This window comes from Cebus imitator, unplaced genomic scaffold (genome assembly GCF_001604975.1).
Source record: "Cebus imitator isolate Cc_AM_T3 unplaced genomic scaffold, Cebus_imitator-1.0 Scaffold59, whole genome shotgun sequence".
NCBI classification, from domain to species: Eukaryota; Metazoa; Chordata; class Mammalia; order Primates; family Cebidae; genus Cebus; species Cebus imitator.
This window is the reverse complement of record NW_016107374.1, coordinates 1,040,464-1,060,734: the sequence shown is the minus strand read 5'-3', so window position 1 is coordinate 1,060,734 and position 20,271 is coordinate 1,040,464. Positions and strand designations below refer to the sequence as shown.

The window sequence follows — 20,271 nt, the reverse complement described above, 5'->3', positions numbered from 1 at the left end:
AAAAAAAAAAAAAAGCTCGTCAGCCATTGTTAGTGTTAGTGTATTTTATATGTGCCCCAAGACAATTATTCTTTTCCAGTGTGGCCCAGCGAAGCCAAAAGATTGGACACCCCTGCTCTAGATGCTCTCGGTAGTACTGTGGTAGGTAGCCCCCTTCACCTGAGTGATGTTTGTAGACCTTCCCTCAGCACTTCCAAACTCTGCTTTCTTTTCACCTACATATGTCATGTTCACCAAGGCAGACCATAGGCTGGGCTGTAGAAGAGGCTCAGTAAATGTGTTAGGGATTGAAATCATAGAGTACTTTCTCTTATCCATAACATGATTTCTAGAAACATTCCAAACTTTTGGAAATTAGCACATGTAGTGTCAAAGAAGAAATCACAGGTAAATTAGAAATACTTTGAACTGAAGTATCAAGTTTTGTGGGATAAAGGAAAAGCAGCCCAGTGTGGTGGCTCATGCCTGTAATCCCAGCACTTTGGGAGTCCGAGAAGGGAGGATGGCTTGAGGCCAGAAGTTCAGGACCAGCCAGGGCAGCATAGTAAGACACTGTCTCTACCAAAAAAATAAAAATAAAAAAAAGCTGGGTGTGGTGGCACATGTGTGTAGTCCTATCTACTTGGGAGACTGAGCTGGGAGAGTTGTTTGAACCTAGAAGTTTGAGGGTACAGTGAGCTATGATCGTACAACTGCACTCCAGCTAGGGTGGCAGGGCGAGACCCGGTCTTTTAAACAAACAACAACAAAAAACTAAAGCAGTGCTTAGAGGAGAGTTTGTTGCTTGGAATGCCTTTTTTTTTTTTTGAGACAAAGTCTTAATCTGTTATACACGCTGTAGTGCAGTGGCACAATCTTGGCTCACTGCAACCTCTGCCTCCTGTGTTCAAGCGATTCTCATACCTCAGCCTCTTGAGTAGCTGGGATTACAGGCATGCACCACCACATCCAGCTATTTTTTTACGATTTTGGTAGAGATGGGGTTTCACTACGCTATGTGGCCAGGCTGGTCTCAAACTCCTGGCCTCAGGAAGTCTACCCACCTCAGTCTTCCAGGTGCTGGAAATACAGGTGTGAGCCACTGTCCTTGAATGTTTCTATTAATAAAGAAAGGTCTGGGGATGGAGACAGCAAACCACCATGGCATGTGTGTACCTATGCAGCAATCCTGCAAGATCTGCACATGTACCCCAGAACTTAAAGTACAATTAAAAAAAAAAAGGTCTGAAATCAGTGACCCAGAGTTCTACTTTAAGAAGGTAGAGAAAGAAGAGGACAGTAAGTCCTGAGTAAGTAAGAAAGAAGGAAATAAAAGATGAGGGCAGAAATCAATGAAACATAAGACAAAAACAATGGAAAAAATTCACAAAGGCAAAAGTGGTCTTTTGGTCAACAAAATTGATCAAGAAAAAAGAGAGCACTAATTTCCAGCATTATGAAAGAATATGTAGTTACCACCTCAGTCTTCAATAAACTCAAACCTTGGTTGAGACAACTTTCTTCACCTGAGACACTCTGAAGACCCATGCTTTTGAGTCCTGGCTTCCTTTTGAAGCCCTAATAGTATTTTGTTGCTTATAGTTCCCCAGACACACAGCTGCTCTTTCCTTCTTATGGTTTTTCTAAGTCCTTTCTTTCCTTTTCTAGGAGTGCTGTCCTCTTTTCCTTCTTTTAGTGATTGACAAAACAGCTCCTCTAGCCTCTTTGATCTTCTTGCCCCCTGTCCATCACCCCCTCTTGCCCCCAGCCTGTTGGTTAGATATATTTGTTTCTATTACACAATTCTTAGTGTGTGTCTGCCAGCATTTAACATGTTCTTCTGTAAATTATCTGTCTAAAAGTGGTATATATTGTTTAGAAGTATGACTTGTGACTTGGAATATTTGTTTTTGATGTTCCTGTGGGAAAATGCTTTGAATTTTAAGTACCTGAATTATGAATGAGCTTTAAGATCTCAATTTAGTTTGTGTATCCATCTTGGAATGTATGGATTTCTATTGACCTGCACAGATTGATAGAAATGCTGTTTGAGAATTTCAAATATTATGCATTATTGTTAAGAATGTTTTACATCAGAGTGTTGATCAGCTATTTTAAATGCTGTAGAGGAAATAGAATATGTATTTGGATTTCGCTTTTATGTGAAGTGACAGTGTATTGTAGGAGTTAAGGTGCTTCATTTGGTTATCAGACTGAATATAGTTTTATTATATTTTATTTGTTAACAAGTGGTTCAACTATGTGTCAATGTATTTAATGCTTACAATTTTTATTACTATAACCTGGTTATAAACGGTATATTCCTTAGTTCTTCAGTCTTTCCCTCAGATGTCCTCTGGTAAATATAATTCAGAATTAATTAATAATACTGTTCAATCTTTTTAGTTGTCACAGGGGTACTTTGAAGAACTTTGCCTATAATCTTTGCCTTGGGGTTTCCATAAGTTGATCTCTAAGTTTAGATGAGTGCATACATAGCTTGACAGTGAGGGTGTTTTTTTGGTAACTTGAGAATTCTTAAAGGTGAATAATCAAGCCAGTATTCATCACTGTGTTGTTGGCGTATGTTTAAAGGGAAGTGTGACAAGCCTTTCTCTGGCTCATTATAGCAGTTAGCTTCTGACTAAAACAATTTAGTATGTTTTTTGTTTATACCTGATCTTGTTGCTAAGTGAAGAATTTTTTCTTTCTCAACTTAGATAAAAGCCATAGCAGCCCCGTCTTCTAGTTGAGTCAGTTTAAATTATTTCAATAAAGCTTTCAGAAGTAAAACTGGAGAAAAATGTTTTTAAGATTTTCCTTTTAGCTGCTAATAGATTAATAATATGTGAACCTTTTAAAACATTTACGATTACAGCATAGCAAAAATTCACAGAAAAGAAATGCTTTTGTGTATAAGCTGTGCTTATAAAGTGGATAAGGGCATGTCGGTCTTACTGTGTTTCTAGTAACCAAACTTTCCTCCTCTTTTTTCCCTAGGTTCTTGATTATTACAGACCTCTTTCTGAAAAGTTCGGAATTGGTACAAGCCATGTTTCCCAAACTGAACAATCAAGAAAGGTAATCCCCCAACCAGCGTGGTTTTGAGTCTTTAGCATTCCATATAGGGTATTCTATGCACAGGACTGAAAAAGCTGTGTGGTTTCTGAGTTGGCACAGAATCTCTAAATACATGTTTCTGTGTCGGTAATGGTTTTAAATTGGTTGGTTAACATTATAGCTTAGCCACAATAGGCAGTGATTTATGGAGGGGTGCAGAATCCAGGTTGGTGCCATTATTCAGTAAATGCATGTTAAGAAAAACATTAAGAACAAGATCTTATGCATGTGCCTGGATTTTAGAATAGTAATTTATGTAGCTGTGTATTAAGTTGCATACTTGAGGTGTGCTCATTTGTTTATGTCATGGGTATGATTATTTGTGATGCACTCTATTAGGTGTGTAGGTTTTTGATGGATAATTCGGACTAAAATAAAATTGATACCCATCCATGGTGTCACAGTTACTGTAGTAGGAAAAGCAGTGACCTAGGAGTTCTGAGACTTTGGCCCTGTGCCTTGCTATGATTATAGTTCTTTATGTGACCTTGTTGGGATTCAGTTTCTTGTGTGTGTGTGTGTGTGTGTGTGTGTGTGTGTGTGTGTGTGTGTGTGTGTATTTTTTTTCCCCTAAACTTCCATGGTAAGGCACAAGGGATTCTGTTTCTTGACCTGTAAATGAAGGGGATTGGATAAAATAATTTGCAGTACACTTTTCATTTCAATAGCACACATTTTTCCTTACCTTATTAGAAATGTTGCCTTAGGAAAATAACAACATTTATTCAGAAACCTCAGATCTAATGATCAGAATCTTTTAAAGGTGTTAATCTTTTGATTGTAGTCACGAGTTTTAGTGGCTTTGGACTTACTTACTTTGTATTTAGGTTGTAGTAGTTAAGCTTTATGTACTTTTTGTAGTCTTTCGCTAATTAGGTCGTTTTTCTTCTTTCATATCTTTAACAAAAAGGAAAAGCTTATGCTTTTAACGTCATATGAAATACCAGGTTTATAAGTCCAATTCCAGTGCTCCTTTCCCTGTGTATTTATATCCCCATTGTGGATAGAGAATTATTTGACCTAAAAGAGATAATACGATACACAGTGCAAAAAATTAGTAACTTTTTTGCAGTAAGGAACACCTGAATACAAGAAGAATGCAGTTTAATTGCATTTTAATAGTCAAGCTGATTATTTTCCATAGTCTATCTAAATTAATGATTTATTACATAACTGCATGGGGATGGTGGACTAAAAATGTTCTGCTTTTATTGATAAAGTTGTATTAGGTGCATCCTTACATCGTTCAAGGTTCTGCTCAGTTGTCACTTCCCCTTGCCCCTGCTTTATTTTTCTTCAGAGGAGATGAGCTGTCATTTAATCACATCATTCATCCATCTTGTAGTGTCACATAGCTACTTGTTATTGTAACACATTTCCATTAGATTGTTGGTGCCCTGAGGGCAAGGATTCTTCCCTTTTTATTCTTCATTCCACATTTCCAGTCAGTGGTTGGCACATAGCAGGTGCTGAAAAAGGAAAGAAAAGTTTGTCAGTGAAAGCATGAGTGTATGAATGAATATTCTTACTCAGTAAAGTGTTCATCTCGTATACTGATTAATATTACCTGCTAAGTTGGAAACCTCAAGGTTATCCTCAGCTTCTTCACTTTTAACTTTTTAGCTCATGCTGGTCAGTAGACCTCATCAGTTACACATAAGGCCATCTCAAGGTCTTAGGTATTCCCTTTTTTTGTCGCAGCCCTTGTTTACCCTATGGAATCTTTGACTAGATTTTGACAATAGCTTTTGTCAAAAAATTGTAGTAAATCATACATAATATAAAGGTTGCTATTACAACCATTTTTTTTTTTTTGGAGAAGGTATAAGGCAAGGTCATGCTCTGTTGCCCAGGCTGGAGTGCAGTGGCCACTCACACACGTGATCATCGTGCACTAGAGCCTTAAACTCATGGCCTCAAGCAGTCCTCCCACCTCAGCCTCCCCAGCAGCTGGGAGTACAGGCGTGGGCCACCATGCCAGACTGTTAGCGTAACCATTTTTTAATGTACAGTTCAGTGTGTTAAGTATGTTCACATTGTGCCAACCTCTAGAACTTTTTCATCTTGTATATCAGAAACTCTGTACCCATTAAACAACAAACCACAGTGATATACCACTTGGTACCCATTAGGATGGCTACTATCAGCAAACTGAAAATAACACGTTTGGGCAAGGATGTGGAGAAATTGGAACTCTTGTGCACTGTTTATGTTTCCACTGGTGGGAATGTAAAATGATACATCCACTGCCTTAGTCTGGTTTCTGCTGCCATAACAGAGTACTGGAGAGTACGTAATTTACAAAGAAAAGAAACTTATTTCTAACAATCTGGAGGCTGGGAAGTCCAAGAACATGGCACTGGCATTTGGTGAGGTCCTTGTTACTGTGTTATCCCATGGTGGGAGGTGAGAGGGCAAATGAGTGTGTGTGAGCATTACTGAGACACAGTCCCTGCCCTCATGGGAGGGTCATAACCATGCATTGTTATGTATGAGAATGAAAATGCTGTGTAAATTCTTACGCTTTTTTCTTATGCTAGTTCTTTTCGTTGTTGTCAAAGCTAGTTGACTTCTTCACCTGGAGACTGGTAGTCTGTTTGGGCAGGTTACTTGGTGGGGAAATTTTGGATATAGACTCATCATTCATTAATGTGGCATGATTCGGCAAAAATGAGAGCCTACATTTACATACTTGTCTGGTCTCCCTTCCAGGTGAATTGAAGTGAATATTAGCATATTGGACTAGCTGCTCGTGGTAAACAACTTGTGTAGTTTTCAGGTTTATAATCCGTATGTACAGCACAGTGGTCAAGGACAGATGCTAGTGCTGCCACTTACTACTTTGGTCAAGTTAATGAGGATACTAGTAGTAGCTACCCCATGAAATTATTGTGATAACTGATTGAAATGTGTGGAAAATTCAATTTTGGCATGAGAAAGAGTTCAAATACCACCTCAGTACCTCTGTAACCCAGGGCAAATACCCTGACCTATAACGTGAGCTGTTGCAGTTTCTGCTTCCGTGCTGTTACTGCTGCTACCGCAACTGCAAGTGTAACAGCTACTGCTGCTATGCTGAGGACCTTGCCTTTTTCTCCAGGCAGCGTCACTGTTAGGTCTAGAAAGCACCATGTAGCCTTTGTCATTTAATCATCACAAACACTGTGAAATAGGTATTATTCTTGCCGTTTTCCGTATTGGAGTTCTGAGGCCCGTAGTCCCAGCTACCCGGGAGGCTGAGCCAGGAGAATCACTTTAACCTGGGAGGCGGAGGTTGCAGTGTGCCGAGATCACGCCACTGCATTTCAGCCTAGGCAGCAGAGCGAGAGTCCATCGCATGGAAAAAAAAAAAAAGAGGAATCATAATTTTAAGGCAATACTGTGTTTAATCAGGAGAAAATTCGAAATAGAATGCTAATGACAGCCAGTGGTTGAGGGATAAAATTATGGCTGCATGGAGGGGTGTGTCTGGTGAACTCAAATTACCCTGAGTGATGATTTCTGGGTTAAGGGAACAAAATTTTCACACCAATGTGTAATAATTCTAGACGGCTAGCCTCTGACCCTTTTAGCTGGGTCTTTCCTACTTTTGCATCCTTCACACCAGAGTGAATAAGTCAATGAGTAACTAACACTAGTTAGACCTCTTGTAGTCTGTTATATTTTCGAGGAAGAGGTAGAGGGAGTTGGAGAGTTGGGTGGAGTGTCTGGTAGGGAGACCCATATACCAGACTAAAGAGCTTTTAGACTCCTTTCTTAACAGTGGGAACCATTAGAAGGTTTAAATGGCAGCTGACTTACTTTAAATAGGATAATTCAATGAAGGATAGTCTATTCTGAGGCGATACTCAAACTTAGTTTTTACTTTTTTTTTTTTTTTTTTTGGGACGGAGTTTCACTCTTGTTACCCAGGCTGGAGTGCAATGGCACGATCTCGGCTCACCGCAACCTCCGCCTCCTGGGTTCAGGCAATTCTCCTGCCTCAGCCTCCTGAGTAGCTGGGATTACAGGCACGCGCCACCATGCCCAGCTAATTTTTTGTATTTTTAGTAGAGACGGGGTTTCACCATGTTGACCAGGATGGTCTCGATCTCTTGACCTCATGATCCACCCGCCTCGGCCTCCCAAAGTGCTGGGATTACAGGCTTGAGCCACCGCACCCGGCCAGTTTTTACTTTTATATTTTAAGGATTTGTTTCTGACTTTGCCCCCTTCTGTCCTTCGAAATCACTCAGTACCGACATTGTTAGATCTCATCTTGTAACCATGTAAAGCTGCGTCATACAGGCGGCATCGGCTTGGCCAGGGAGAAGTTGAGCCAGAGGAGGCTGGCGTGGGTGTCACTGTGTAAGGAAGGCAGCATGTGCTTCCACCTCTCCTCTCAGCACTTGCACCTCTCCCTGCGCTTCATCCGCTTGGACCCCCGGAGTGTCCTGTTGCTGCTTAAGAACTTTGATCTCCACACCGTTGGGGCCCACCCTTCTTACCCTCACCTCGGGACTGCCCTTTCGGGATCTGCCTCTGATTCAAGATCTGCACTGGTGTTGGGTTCTTTTCTCCAGCTGTAATCCATCTGTTGTCTTTCTCATTTTCCTACATTCCTATCTGTGGATACCTTGACACTCACAAATCTGATAAAATTATTTTCTATTTCATTACCTATTCAAGTAATAGTGAACTAGGTGCCAAATTCCCTGAAGCCAGGGATCCTGACTTCTTATACCTAGCAATAACTGCTGCATTATATAATCCAATTTAAAAGGAATATATTTAGAGCAGGCATTTGGGTCACATGGTGGCCTCTTTCTTAGCATCCCTTGAAAGTTATATGTGTGTATATATATATGTAGGTAGGTAGGTAGATAGATTTACTTGTGATAGAGATATGTATAGATAGGTATATCTATATTTTATATAGACGTAAAATTTCAGTAGTTTTTGGGGTGCAAGTGGTTTTTGGTTACACGGATGAGTTGTATAGTGGTGAAGTTGGTGATTTTAGTGCACCTGTCACCTGATATGTGTGTGTGTGTGTGTGTATATATATATATATATATATATATATATATATATTTTTTTTTTTTTTTTTTTTTGAGACAGTCTTGCTCTGTTGCCAGGCGCCAGACTGGGGTGCAGTGGCGCGAGCTCAGCTCACTGCGTCCGCCTCCTGGGTTCAAGCAATGTTCCTGCCTCAGCCTCCCAAGTAGCTGGTACTGCAGGCGTGTGCCACCATGCCCAGCTAATTTTTGTATATTTTAGTAGAGATGGGATTTCACCGTGTTGGCCAGGATGGTCTCAATCTCTTGACCTTGTGATCTGCCCGCCTCAGCCTCCCAAAGTGCTGGGATTACAGGTGTGAGCCATGGAGCCTGGCCTGACTAGTATATATTATACCTGATAAGTAGTTTTTATTCCTTACCCTCCTCCTAACCTCCCCGCTTTTGACTCTCCAATGTCCGTTATACTACTCTGTATATTTTTGTGTACCCATAGCTTAGCCCCCACTTGTAAGTGAGAACGTACGGTATTTGATTTTTCCATTTCTGAGTTCTTCAATTAGAATAATGGCCTCTAGCTGTGTGCAGTGGCTCACACCTGTAATCCCAGCACTTTGGAAGGCTGAGGAGGACAGATCACTTGAGACCAGGAGTTTGAGACCAGCTTGGCCAACATGGAGAAACCCTGTCTCTACTAAAAATACAAAAAATTGGCCATGCGTGTTGGCGCATGCCTGTAATCTCAGCTGCTCGGAGAGGCCGAGGCATAAGAATTGATTGAACCCTGGAGGTGGAGGTTGCGGTAAGCTAAGATCACACTACTGTGCTCCAGCCTAGGTAACAGAGCGAGACTCTGTCTCTTAAAAAAAAGGAAGAAGAAGGGCCTCCAGCTCCATCCAAGCTGCTGCATAAGACATTATTTCATTCTTTTTTTATGGTCGAGTAGCAGTCCATTCTGTATGTATATCACATTTGCTTTATTCGTTCATCAGTTGATGGACACTTAGGTTGGTTCCATGTCTTTGCAATTGTGGATTATGCTGTGATAAACATACATGTGCAGGTGTCTTTTCCTTTGGGTAGATACCCAGTAGTGGGATTGCTGGATTGAATGGTAGATCTACTTTTTAGTTCTTTGAGAAGTCCCCATACTATTTTTCCATAAAGGTTATACTATTTTACATTTCCCCCAACATTGCATATGCATTCCTTCTTCACCACATCCATGGCAACATCTATTGCTTTTTTGACTTTTTAATAATGGCCATTCTGGCAGAGTAAGGTGGCATGTCATGGTTTTAATTTGCATTTCCCTGATGATTAGTGATGTTGAGCATTTTTTCATGTTTGTTGGCCATTTGCATATCTTGAGAAATGACTATTCATGTCATTTGCCCACTTTTTGATGGAATTATTTGTTTTTTTCTTGCTGATTTTTTCGAGTTCCTTGTAGATTCTGGGTATTAGTTCTTTGTCAGATGTATAGTTGCAAATGTTTTCTCCCATTCTGTTGGTTGTCTGTTTACTCTGATGATTATGTCTTATGCTTCACAGAAGCATTTTAGTTTAAGTAGGTCCCATTTATTTAGTTTTTGTTCCATTTGCTTTTGTGATCTTACTCATAAACGCTTTGCCTTGGACAATGTCATAAAGTGTTTTTCCTAGGTTTTCTCCTAAAATTTTTATGGTTTCTGGTCTTAGATTTAAATCTATCCATCTCGAGTTGATTTTTGTATATGGTGAGAGATCCAGTTTCATTTTTCTACCTGTGACAATTCAGTTTTCCCAGAACCATTATTGAATAGGAGGTTCTTTCCCCAATTTATGTTGTTGTATGCTTTTGTGGAAGATCAGTTGATTGTAAGTATTTGACCTTATTTCTGGGTTCTTTATTCTGTTCCATTGGTCTGTATATCTGCCTTTATATCAGTACAATGCTATTTTGGTTACTATAGCCTTGTAGTATAATTTGAAGTTGGAGTGATGTGATGCCTCTAGAGTCGTTCTTTTTGCTTAACATGGCTTTGTCTATTTGGGCTCTCTTTTGGTTCCATGTGAATTTTAGGATTATTTTTCTAATTGTGTGAAAAATGATGTTGGTATTTTGATAGGAATTGTATTGAATCTGTATATTGCTTTGGGCATTATGGTCATTTTAATAATATTGATTCTTCCAGTCGATGAGCATGGGATGTATTTCCATTTGTTTGTGTCATCTGATTTCTTTCAGCCATGTTTATAGTTTTTTATATATCTTCTTGGTTAAGTATATTGCCAGGCATTTGATTTTTTTTTTGCAGCTATTTTAAAAGGGATTTTGTTCTCGATTTGTTTCTCAACTTGGTTATTGTTGATGTATAGTTGATGCTACTGATTTGTGTACATTGATTTTGTAACCTTTGACTTTACTGAATTCATTGATCAAATCTAGGAGTCTTTTGGTAAAGTCTTTAGGGTTTTCTAGGTATGTGATCATATCATTGGCAAACAGAGATAGTTTAACTTCCTCTTTTCCAATTTGGATGTCCTTTGTTTATTTCTCTTGCCCTATTGTTCCAGATAGAACTTCCAGTCTTATACTGAATAGAAGTGGTGAAAGTGGGCATTCTTGTCTTGTTCCAGTTCTTAGGGGCGATGCTTTCATCTTTTCCCCATTGATTGGTTTTTCTTATTTTGAGGTATGTTCCTTCTGTGCCTAGATTTTTATCATAAAGGGATGCTGGATTTCGTTGAATGTTTTTCTGCATCTATTGAGATGATCGTATGGTTTTTGTTTTTAATTCTGTTTATGTGATGAGTCACATTTACTTGGGTTTGTTGAACCATCCTTACATCCTAGGATGAAACCCACTTGGTCATGGTGAATTATCTTTTTGATGTGCTGTGGGATTTAGTTTGCTGTTATTTTGTTGAGGATTTTTTAATCTATGTTCACCAGGGATATTGGTCCATGGTTTTCTTTTTTCTGTTATGTCCGTTCCTGGTTTTGGTATCAGAGATACTGGCTTCATAGAATGAGTTGGATAGGATGCTCTGTTTCTCAACCTTTTGGAATAGTTTCAGTATGCTTGATGCCAATTCCTTGAATGTCTGGTGGAATTTGGCCATGTATCTGTCTGGCCCTGGGCTTTTTGTTTTTTTTGACAATTTTTGTTATTACTGATTCAGTCTCACTGGTTGTTATTGGTCTGTTCAGGCCTCTTAATTCTTTCTGATTCAAGCCAGGAGGGTTGCATGTTTCCGGAGATTTGTTCATTTCCTCTAAATTTTCTAGTTTGTTTGCACAGAGGTGTTTATAGTGTCTTTAAATGATCTTTTGTAATTCTGTGGTGTTAGCCATAATGTTTCCATTTCTGTTTCTAATTGAGCTAATTTGAATTTTCTTTCTTCTTGGTTAATCTAGCTAATGGTCTATTGATTTTATTTATCTTTTCAAAGAACCAATTTTTATATTTTGTATTTTGATCTTTTGTTTCAATTTTGTTTAGTTCTGCTCTGATCTTTGTTACTTCTTTTCTTTTGCTAGCTTTGGGTTTGGCTTGTTCTTCTTGTGACAGGGTTGTGCTCTGTCACCCAGGCTGGTGCGTGGTGGAACGATCACTGCAGCCTTTACCTTCCCAGGTGAAGTGATTCTCTCATCTCAGCCTCCCAAGTAACTGGGACTACAGGCATGCACCACCATGCCTGACTAATTTTTAGTATTTTGTGGAGGCAGTATTTTGTCATGTTGCTCAGGCTGGTCTCAAACTTTTGGGCTAAGCAATCCTCCTGCCTCTGCACCTCAAAGTGCTGGGATTACAGGTGTAAGCCACCACACCTGGCCTAGTGTGTTCTTGTTTCTCTAGTTCTTTTGAGGTATGACGTTAGATTGTCAACTTGTGATCTTTTGGATTTTTTGATGTAGGCATTTAGCACTATAAACTTTCCTTTTAGCACTGCTTTTGCTGTATCCCAGAAGTTTTGATAACTTGTATCACTGTTACCATTTATTTAGAAGAACTTTAAAATGTCCATCTTGATTTCATTGTTTATCCCAAAATCATGCAGGAACAACTTAATTAATTTCCATGTATTTATGTAGTTTTGAGGGTTCCTTTTGGAATTGATTTCTATTCTGTTGTGGTTTGAGAAGATAATTGATATAGTTCCCCTCCCCTCCCCTCCCCTCCCCTCCCCTGCCCTGCCCTCCCCTGCCCTGCCCTGCCCTCCCCTCTCTTCCCTTCCCCTCCCCTGCTCTCCCCTGCCCTCCCCTGCCCTCCCCTGCCCTCCACTTTCTTTTTGACTGAGTGTTGCTCTCTTGCCTAGGCTGGAGTGCGATGGTGTGATCTCGGCTTACTGCAACCTCCCTCCGCCTCCCAGGTTCAAGTGATTCTTCTTCCTCAGCCTCCCAAGTAACTGGATTACAGGTTCCTGCCACCACTCCCAGCTAGGGTTTTTTTTTTTTTTTTTTTTTTTTTTTTTTTTTTTGTTTGTTTGTTTGTATGAGGTTAGTGGAGATGGGGTTTCACATGTTCAGCAGGGTGGTCTTGAACTTTTGATCTCAGGTGATCTGCGTGACTTGGCCTCCCAAAGTGTTGGGATTACAGGTGTGAGCCACCATGCCTGGCCAATATATTTCGATTTTTAGAACATTTATTGAGGCTTGCTTTGTGGCCTGTCATGTGGTCTGTCTTTTCTTAGGTCTAGTAATTGTTTTGTGAATCTGGGAGCTCTGGAGTTAGGGGCATATATATTTAGGATTGTCTTCTTGTTGGATTGATCCTTTTGTATTATATAGTGACCTTCTTTGTCTTTTTTTTTTTTTTTTTTTATTGCTTTAAAGTCTTATTTTATTTTATATAAGAGGAGCTATTCGGCTCGCTTTTGGTTTCCATTTACAAGAAATATCTTTTTCCATCCCCTTTACTTTTGTTCTATAAGACTCCTTATGTTTTAGGTGAGTCTCTTGAAGACAGCAAATATTTGGTTTGTGAGTTTTTTAATCCATTCTGCCAATCTGTATCTTTTAAGTGGAGCAGTTAGATGATTTATGTTCAACATTAATACCGAGATGTGAGGTGTTGTTCCAGCCATCATGTTGATTGTTACCGGGATATTTTGTGTTCTCCACTGTGTTATTGAGCTGTGCATTTTATGCTTTCAGGAGATTCCATTCTGGCACCTGTTGACCTTTTATTTCAAGCTTTAGAACTTTTAGCCTCAGTTTATTTTTAAAGATTACTGTATATGGAAATAAAGGAAAACAGAAAGTCCCTAATATTGTGCACAACTGAGTGAACTGTATATTTGTTTTATTTTGGATTAATTATTGCCACAAGAAATCTGTGGTTTTAGGAGTTTTGAAAATTGCTAAGGTCTGTAGGTGATTTTTCCAGACTGATGATATTTCCCATCATTTGGCCACATGACAGGAAGCATTTGGTATAGTTTTATTTCTTACTTGAAGCAGTAAATAATTCAAATTTTTGTCTTGGTAAGAAATGTTCCATGCCTAATTTGAGTGTATTTACCTTTATTTACTAATAAGCAGTTTAGATATTCGTACCCTTTCTTTTATAGAAATAAATGAGAATTATGCATACAATCCCAAATCAAAATATAATTTTGAGCAGATGTCCTAATTGATTTATACTAGATAGATTGACCTATGTATGATTCATTTTTCCTAGGAGAAGGAAAGAGATGGTTGAAAAGAAATATTTATTTGGTAATTTATATATTGACATAACAGTGGCACAGTCTTGGTTCTTTGGATTTGTGTTTTTGTAAAGTAAAACAAATAGTAAAGTTTCACAATGAAGACTGACTATCAAAGGAGTGGTTAAAGCACCTGGCTCAGGGCACAGATTGAATCCTGGCTTAGACTCTCAGTGGTTCTGTGGCACTGGACAAGTTAATTAACCTCACCAAGCCTTATTTACCCATCTTTAATGTGAAACTAATGACACTACCTGCCTCATGGAGTTTTTGTAAGGATTAAATGATATAGTGCTTAGCTCAGTAGAAAATAGTGAATAAATGTTAACGCATTTCACTTTGCTGTTGCTATTATTGTAGATGTGGTTATACAAAAACTGAGCATTCTAAAATGTTGACTTAATGTTGAAAGTAATGGATATAAAAGGTGCATTAAACAATTCTAGTTTCTGTGACCAAGTCACATCAAAGAAACTAATAATTAAAAAAAAGCGTGATTGATGGAGATTAACTTTATTCATAAAATGTTTTTTCTAACTAGACATTATAAGCAAGCTAAGGAATTTAAAAGAATAATATTCCCTGAAAGTTGCTTCCCTAGGTATCTTTAGCATTGTATAATTTAAGTATTACAGATTCATGCAGAAATCCTTTATGTTTTGCAGAGTTACGCTGTTAGACCTTATGATAGCCAAGCTAACGAGTGAGCAGCCACTCACCAAGGATGACATCCCTGTGTTTTTACACCATGCTGAGTTGGTCGCAAGCACCTTTGTGGATCAGTGCAAGACTGTGCTCAAGTTGGCCTCTGAGGAGCCTCCAGATGATGAGGTAAGGGAGGCACATTTCCCAATCTTGGGTAAAAGAGAATGGATAGATTATCTAGCTCAGCCAAGTTGTCTATGAGAATTATTTTTTAAAAGCTTTTAAAAATATTAATGTAAGTAATGTATCCATATATGAGAATAGTTAGAAAATTTAGATAAAGAACAGTGTCCTTATTTTTACCATCCAGAGTCAATGACTTAAAAAAATTCTGATTAATGTATTTTTCTAAACAGATGACATCAAATATGTGCACACATACGTAGACACGTGCACATATGTATCTATTAAAAGTGGGGCCTTTCTATGCCTTCTGTTTGCAGGTCCCCATTTTCTCTTCTGAATGTAAGCTCTAGGAGGGCAAAAAGTTTGACTCTTTTGTTCATAGTACTGTGTATATGGTAGGCACTTAATATTTGCTGAATGAATAAATAATACATTGTAAATGTCTTTTGAAAATGCCAACATAGTTTGGGCATGGTGGCTCACACTTTTAACTCCACTTCTTTGGGAGGCCAAGGCGGGAAGATCGCTTGACTCTAGGAATTCTAGATCATCCTGGGCAACATGGTGAAACCCCATTTCTGCAAAAAATACAAAAATTAACTGGGCATAGTGGCACATGGCTGTAGACCCAGCTACTTGGGAGGCTGAGGTAGGAGGGTCACTTGAGCCCAGGAGATTGAGGCTACGGTGAGCCATGATTGTCCCACTGCACCCCAGCCCTGGTGATGGAGTGAGACCCTTATCTAAAAAAAAAAAAAAGCCAACATAACATTTCAAATAAACAATTTCCTACTTATTTGTCCATATCCCTGTAGCTGGACATTTCGGTTGTTTTTGTTTTTTTGAGACAGAGTCTCGTTCTGTCACCCAGGCTGGAGTACAGTGATGCAATCTCAACTCACTGTAGCCTTCGCCTCCTGGGTTCAATCATTTCTCCTGTCTTGACCACCCAAATAGCTGGGATTATAGTTGCGCACCACCATGCCTAGCTAATTTTTATATTTTTAGTAGAGATGAGGTTTCGCCCTATTGGCCAGGCTGGTCCTGAACTCATGACTTCAGGTGATCTGCCTGCCTTGGCCTCCCAGAGTACTGACATTACTGGCATGAGCTACCACGTCTGGCCTAGGTTGTTCTTATTTCTACTTATTTTAGATAGTACTGTAGTATGTGTTTTTTTTATAGTTACATCTTTGCACATTTCCACAGCTATTGTCCTAGGACGTAATCTTAGAAGTGAAATTGCTATGTATAGGGATATCACATGTTTAAAGCTCTTGATACATACTTCCATACTGCTTTCTGGACAGTTTGCTTCTTCTCTCCTTTATAGGAGATTCCTAGTTGTATACTGTCCTGGTTAATTATTTAAACTATTGTTTTTTTCTCCTTAAGACTGCCTTAGATCATTCAGGTCTTGTTTTACTTAGGGCGTGGAAGTGAGCTTATGTTAATTCTCTTTCCCTCAGAACTTTCCATTTTTATCTGTTCTCCCTTTCTTCTGTCATAAAGTTAGAATTGTTCTTTCTCTGGACCACTCAGCCGTAAAAAAGGATGCACTTGTGATACAACAACAGGGAAGAATCTCAGAAGTGCTGAGGGAGAGAAGCCAGACAGACTGGAGAACATGCTGATTCTATTTCTCTGGGTTCGGTGGCAGACCAGACTTAGATAAGGTCATGATAGGAAACAGATGAGATGTCACCTGGGTCTGGAAATGAAGGAATGGAATTGATTGCAGAGGGACACGAGGGAACTTTCTGGATAGTAGAATGTGACACATAGCTGTATACCTTGACACAACTCTGTACTGCATACTTAAGTTGGATGTATTTCATTATATGTATAGTATACCTCAATAAAGCTGATTTAAACACATTTTAATAAAAGATGATAGAGAGTTCCTTCATATGCTGAATGAACGGTCAGGTGGAGAGGGAGTGATTGATGCTAGAATCACTGTTGGCAAATGAATGAGACTGGAGGAAAGAGATTGGAATCCAGAGTGGATGCTCATTCACTGTCCCCAGGGGGGAAGGTAGAGAATATGATCCATAGTGTTTCCTGGAGAGTGATGTGTAATACTGTGAAACTGTTAACTGCTTTTGTAAGTGCAGCTCATGGTTATGACTGCTTGGCCACGAGAATGTATTTCCATTTTTGTGAATATGCTTTTGTTCAAGACCATTTTGCTGTTGATTTTCTGTGCTTTGTCGTGTAAACCATGTTAGGTCTTACTAATCATGCTGTTGCTTTACTTCTCATTTTCTGTGATAGGAAAGAAAGAAAGGTCTTTATTCAGGGGCTTGCATTTACTTTCTGGAGATAGACTTGCCTTTGTTTCCAGCAGGAGGAGCAGTGAGTCGTGCTTAAGAAAAGTTTTAACAATTCTCTAGGAGACGGAGAAAAGGCAGATCACATCTTTAAACTTTTCAAGGCACCTCTGTTTAAAGTATAGGTGATTTTCAGTGTTGTAGTGAGAAATTCCTGGATTAACCTTGCATATTTAGGAAAATTTATATATTTTCTTCAGACATTTTTTTCTCTAAGCTGGGAAGTATTTTTATATATTAATGGAATGAAAAATTGTAGACTGAGAACAGTGGCTCACACCTGTAATCCCAGTACTTTGGGACGCCAAGGCCTGGGAGGATTGCTTAAACCCAGGAGTTGGAGACCAGCCTGGGCAACATAAGGAGACTCCATCTGTACAAAAAAACAAAGAATTAGCCGGGCGTGGTGGTGTGTGCCTGTGGTCCTAGCTACTCGGGAGGCTGAGGTGGGAGGCTTGCCTGAGCCCAGAAAGTTGAGGCTGCAGTGAGCTGTGATTGCAGTACTGCACTCCAGCCTGGGGAAGAGTGAGACCCCGTCTCAAAAAAAAAAAAAAATTGTAGGCAGTTTTCTTTTGCAAAGCCAAATTAATTTGCTTTTGGAAGTTTATTGAGCTATACATTTATGACTTGCACATATTACTGTAGATATGTCATATATATATATTTTTAAAGAGGACCCCTATGCCAGTATTTAAATGTGCCAAAGACCAAGTGTTATACTGGAGCTGGCCTGTGGTGACTTCTAAGAGTTGATTATTAAGTGCTTAGAAATTCGTGAGCTGATTGTTAAATTGTTGATACCTTGAAATCATCCATGGTGGAAGTAGTTCAGCCATGGAAACCAGCAAATGCTACAGATCAGGGCTTTCTACCTGCCTCGTCCTCCCCAGCCATCTTCTGCCAAACCACTGCATTTACCTATTTGTGATCTTTTTTGAACAAGATAGATATTCAGTAAAGTTTTCAGTGCTATGATTGAAAAGTGAGAATGGAAACGGTTGTATTTATAGGATGTTTTGTGTTTTGTTTAATTTATGTAATTGTTTGGTTTTAAAATCCCAAGGTTTTCTTCATGTGTTTCTTTATAAAAATAGTTTTGGGTTCTCATGTTAGTGTACTTATTCCTGTCCTTTGATACATTTTGTGTACTTGTTTCCAGTTTTTGATATATTTTTGTCAGTTTTGAATCCTGTCCACTTGTAGCAAGCCTTGCCTTTTCTCTGAAAGCTTAAAAAACATTCTCTTTAGCTTTGTATTTTCTGATACCCATATATTACAAGAGTTTTCCTCAGGTTGTGGGATTTGCATTCTATTTTAATTTTTGCAACCCCAATTTAGCCCATACTGTATCTGTTATGTAGTAGGTGTTTAATACATATTTAATACAAATTCTGTAATACTGTAGTTTTTCCACGTTAAGGGCTTGAATTTTGGTATTATGCAAATAATATTTGCTTTGTTGTTAATAATTATTTAAGCTGAAGTCAGTGAAACATAAAGTTACAAAGTTTCAGCTGGGTGTGGTGGCTCATGCCTGTAATCCCAGCACTTTGGGAGGCTTAGGTGGCAGATTACCTGAGACCAGCCTGACCAGCATGATAAAACTCCGTCTCTACTGAAAATACAATAATTAGCCAGGAGTGGTGACAGGCATCTGTAATCCTAGCTACTCGGGAGGCTGAGGCAGGAGATGCGTTTGAACCTGGGAGGTGGGTGTTGCAGTGAGCCAAGATCATGCCATTGCACTTCAGCCTGGGCGACAGAGTGGGACTCGGTCTCGAAGGGGGAAAAAAAAGTTACAAAGTTTCCTGCTTTTTGCCCGGCCTCCGTTTGTTTTCTACGGATCTATCTGCATATCCTTTTTTTCTTTTCTTTTCAAAGGTCTTTTTTTGTATATACACACCTGTATGTTTTCTGTTTTCATTTTTTACACTATTCTTCAACTTGCTGTTTTCACTTATGATGTAATGACTTGTACATCTTTGCACTTTAACATGTATGCATTGTATGTTTTTAATAGTTGAACAGTATTTAACTTTATAGATGCATCATACTCTCTTTCATTTGTTCCCTATAGACATTTCAGCTGCTTCCAGGTTGCTTTTTTTTCTTTTTTTCTTTTAACTTTTACAAATAATGTTACAGTGAACATCCTTGTACAAATTTTGCACAAGTTAATCTGAGATTGTAAATTCCTGGAGTTGAATTGCTGGGTCAAAGAATGATTTCTAAGTTGCACACAAATGCAACACAGGATTGCATGAGCTACCCTTTGCACATCTGATTTAATTACTGTTTCTCATTAATGTTTTTCAGTGACCATTATGTTTGTTTTGCATATTAGGTCACCTTTTAAAATGCATTTATTAAAAAGCATTTTCTGGAAATTAATCTTTCTGTCATACTTATAGTAAATTTTTTTTTATGTAGTTAATTTTTGTTTGAATTTATTTCTGATGTTCTCTTAGTCTTTTAGTTGTTTTTTGTTTGTGTTTAATCTAGTTAAGCTTATCAATTTTATCCTTCTGGCCTCTGGATTTTTTCTTTTCTTTCTTTTTTTTTTTTTTGACAGCTGACAGCCAAGAAGATTTTTCTTGTTGTTTGTAAATTCTCCACTTTGATTGTGGAAATATACACCTCCGTAGTCTAGTTCTTTCAGTACTTAGTCCACAGTTTTTTATTTATCTAGAATTTATTTTTGAGTAAGGAGTGAGTTATGGATCCAAATGAATTATTTATGTCTTTCAACTGTCCAAAATTATAAAATCTTTGGTGTGAAACTGACTGAGTTTGTGTCTTGATTTCTTCTGTAACAGGTGTATGATGTTGGAAAAGTTACTCATCTTCTCTCTGCCCTTCTTTTTCTTAAAATGGGTTGTATTATTATTATTATTTTGAGACAGAGTCTTGCTGTGTTGCCCAGGCTGGAATGCAGTGGCACTATCTCTGCTCACTGCAACCTCCATCTCCCGGGTTCAAGTGATTATCCTGCCACAGCCTCCCAAGTAGCTGGGATTACAGGCGCCCACTACCATGCTTGGCTAATTTTTGTATTTTTAGTAGAGATGGGGTTTCACCGTGTTTGCTAGGCTGGTCTCAAACTCCTGACCTTGGGTCATCCACCTTCCTTGGCCTTCCGGAGTGCTAGGATTATACGCTTGAGCCACTGTGACCAGTCGGGTTGTATTTTAATATAAACATTTAATGTGCTAATGGGTACTAGTTAATGTTCCCTAAATATTATCTGTTTGTGGTTGTTTCAGTACCATTTAGTGAATAATCGTACCCTTTCTACTGTTTTTTTTTTTTTTTTT

At 38.7% G+C, this 20,271-nt stretch overlaps 1 protein-coding gene across 2 annotated transcripts in view; it reads left to right on the top strand.

Annotated features, from left to right (window-relative positions):
* The window catches only part of ATXN10 (ataxin 10), a 166,993-nt gene that overhangs the window by 44,371 nt on the left and 102,351 nt on the right, over window positions 1–20,271 (top strand). For both annotated transcript variants that reach the window (XM_017529465.2, XM_017529467.2), the window contains 2 exons: window positions 2,980–3,060; window positions 14,459–14,624. In XM_017529465.2, coding sequence (XP_017384954.1) covers window positions 2,980–3,060; window positions 14,459–14,624 — 247 coding nt within the window. The remainder of the gene's footprint in view (window positions 1–2,979; window positions 3,061–14,458; window positions 14,625–20,271) is intronic.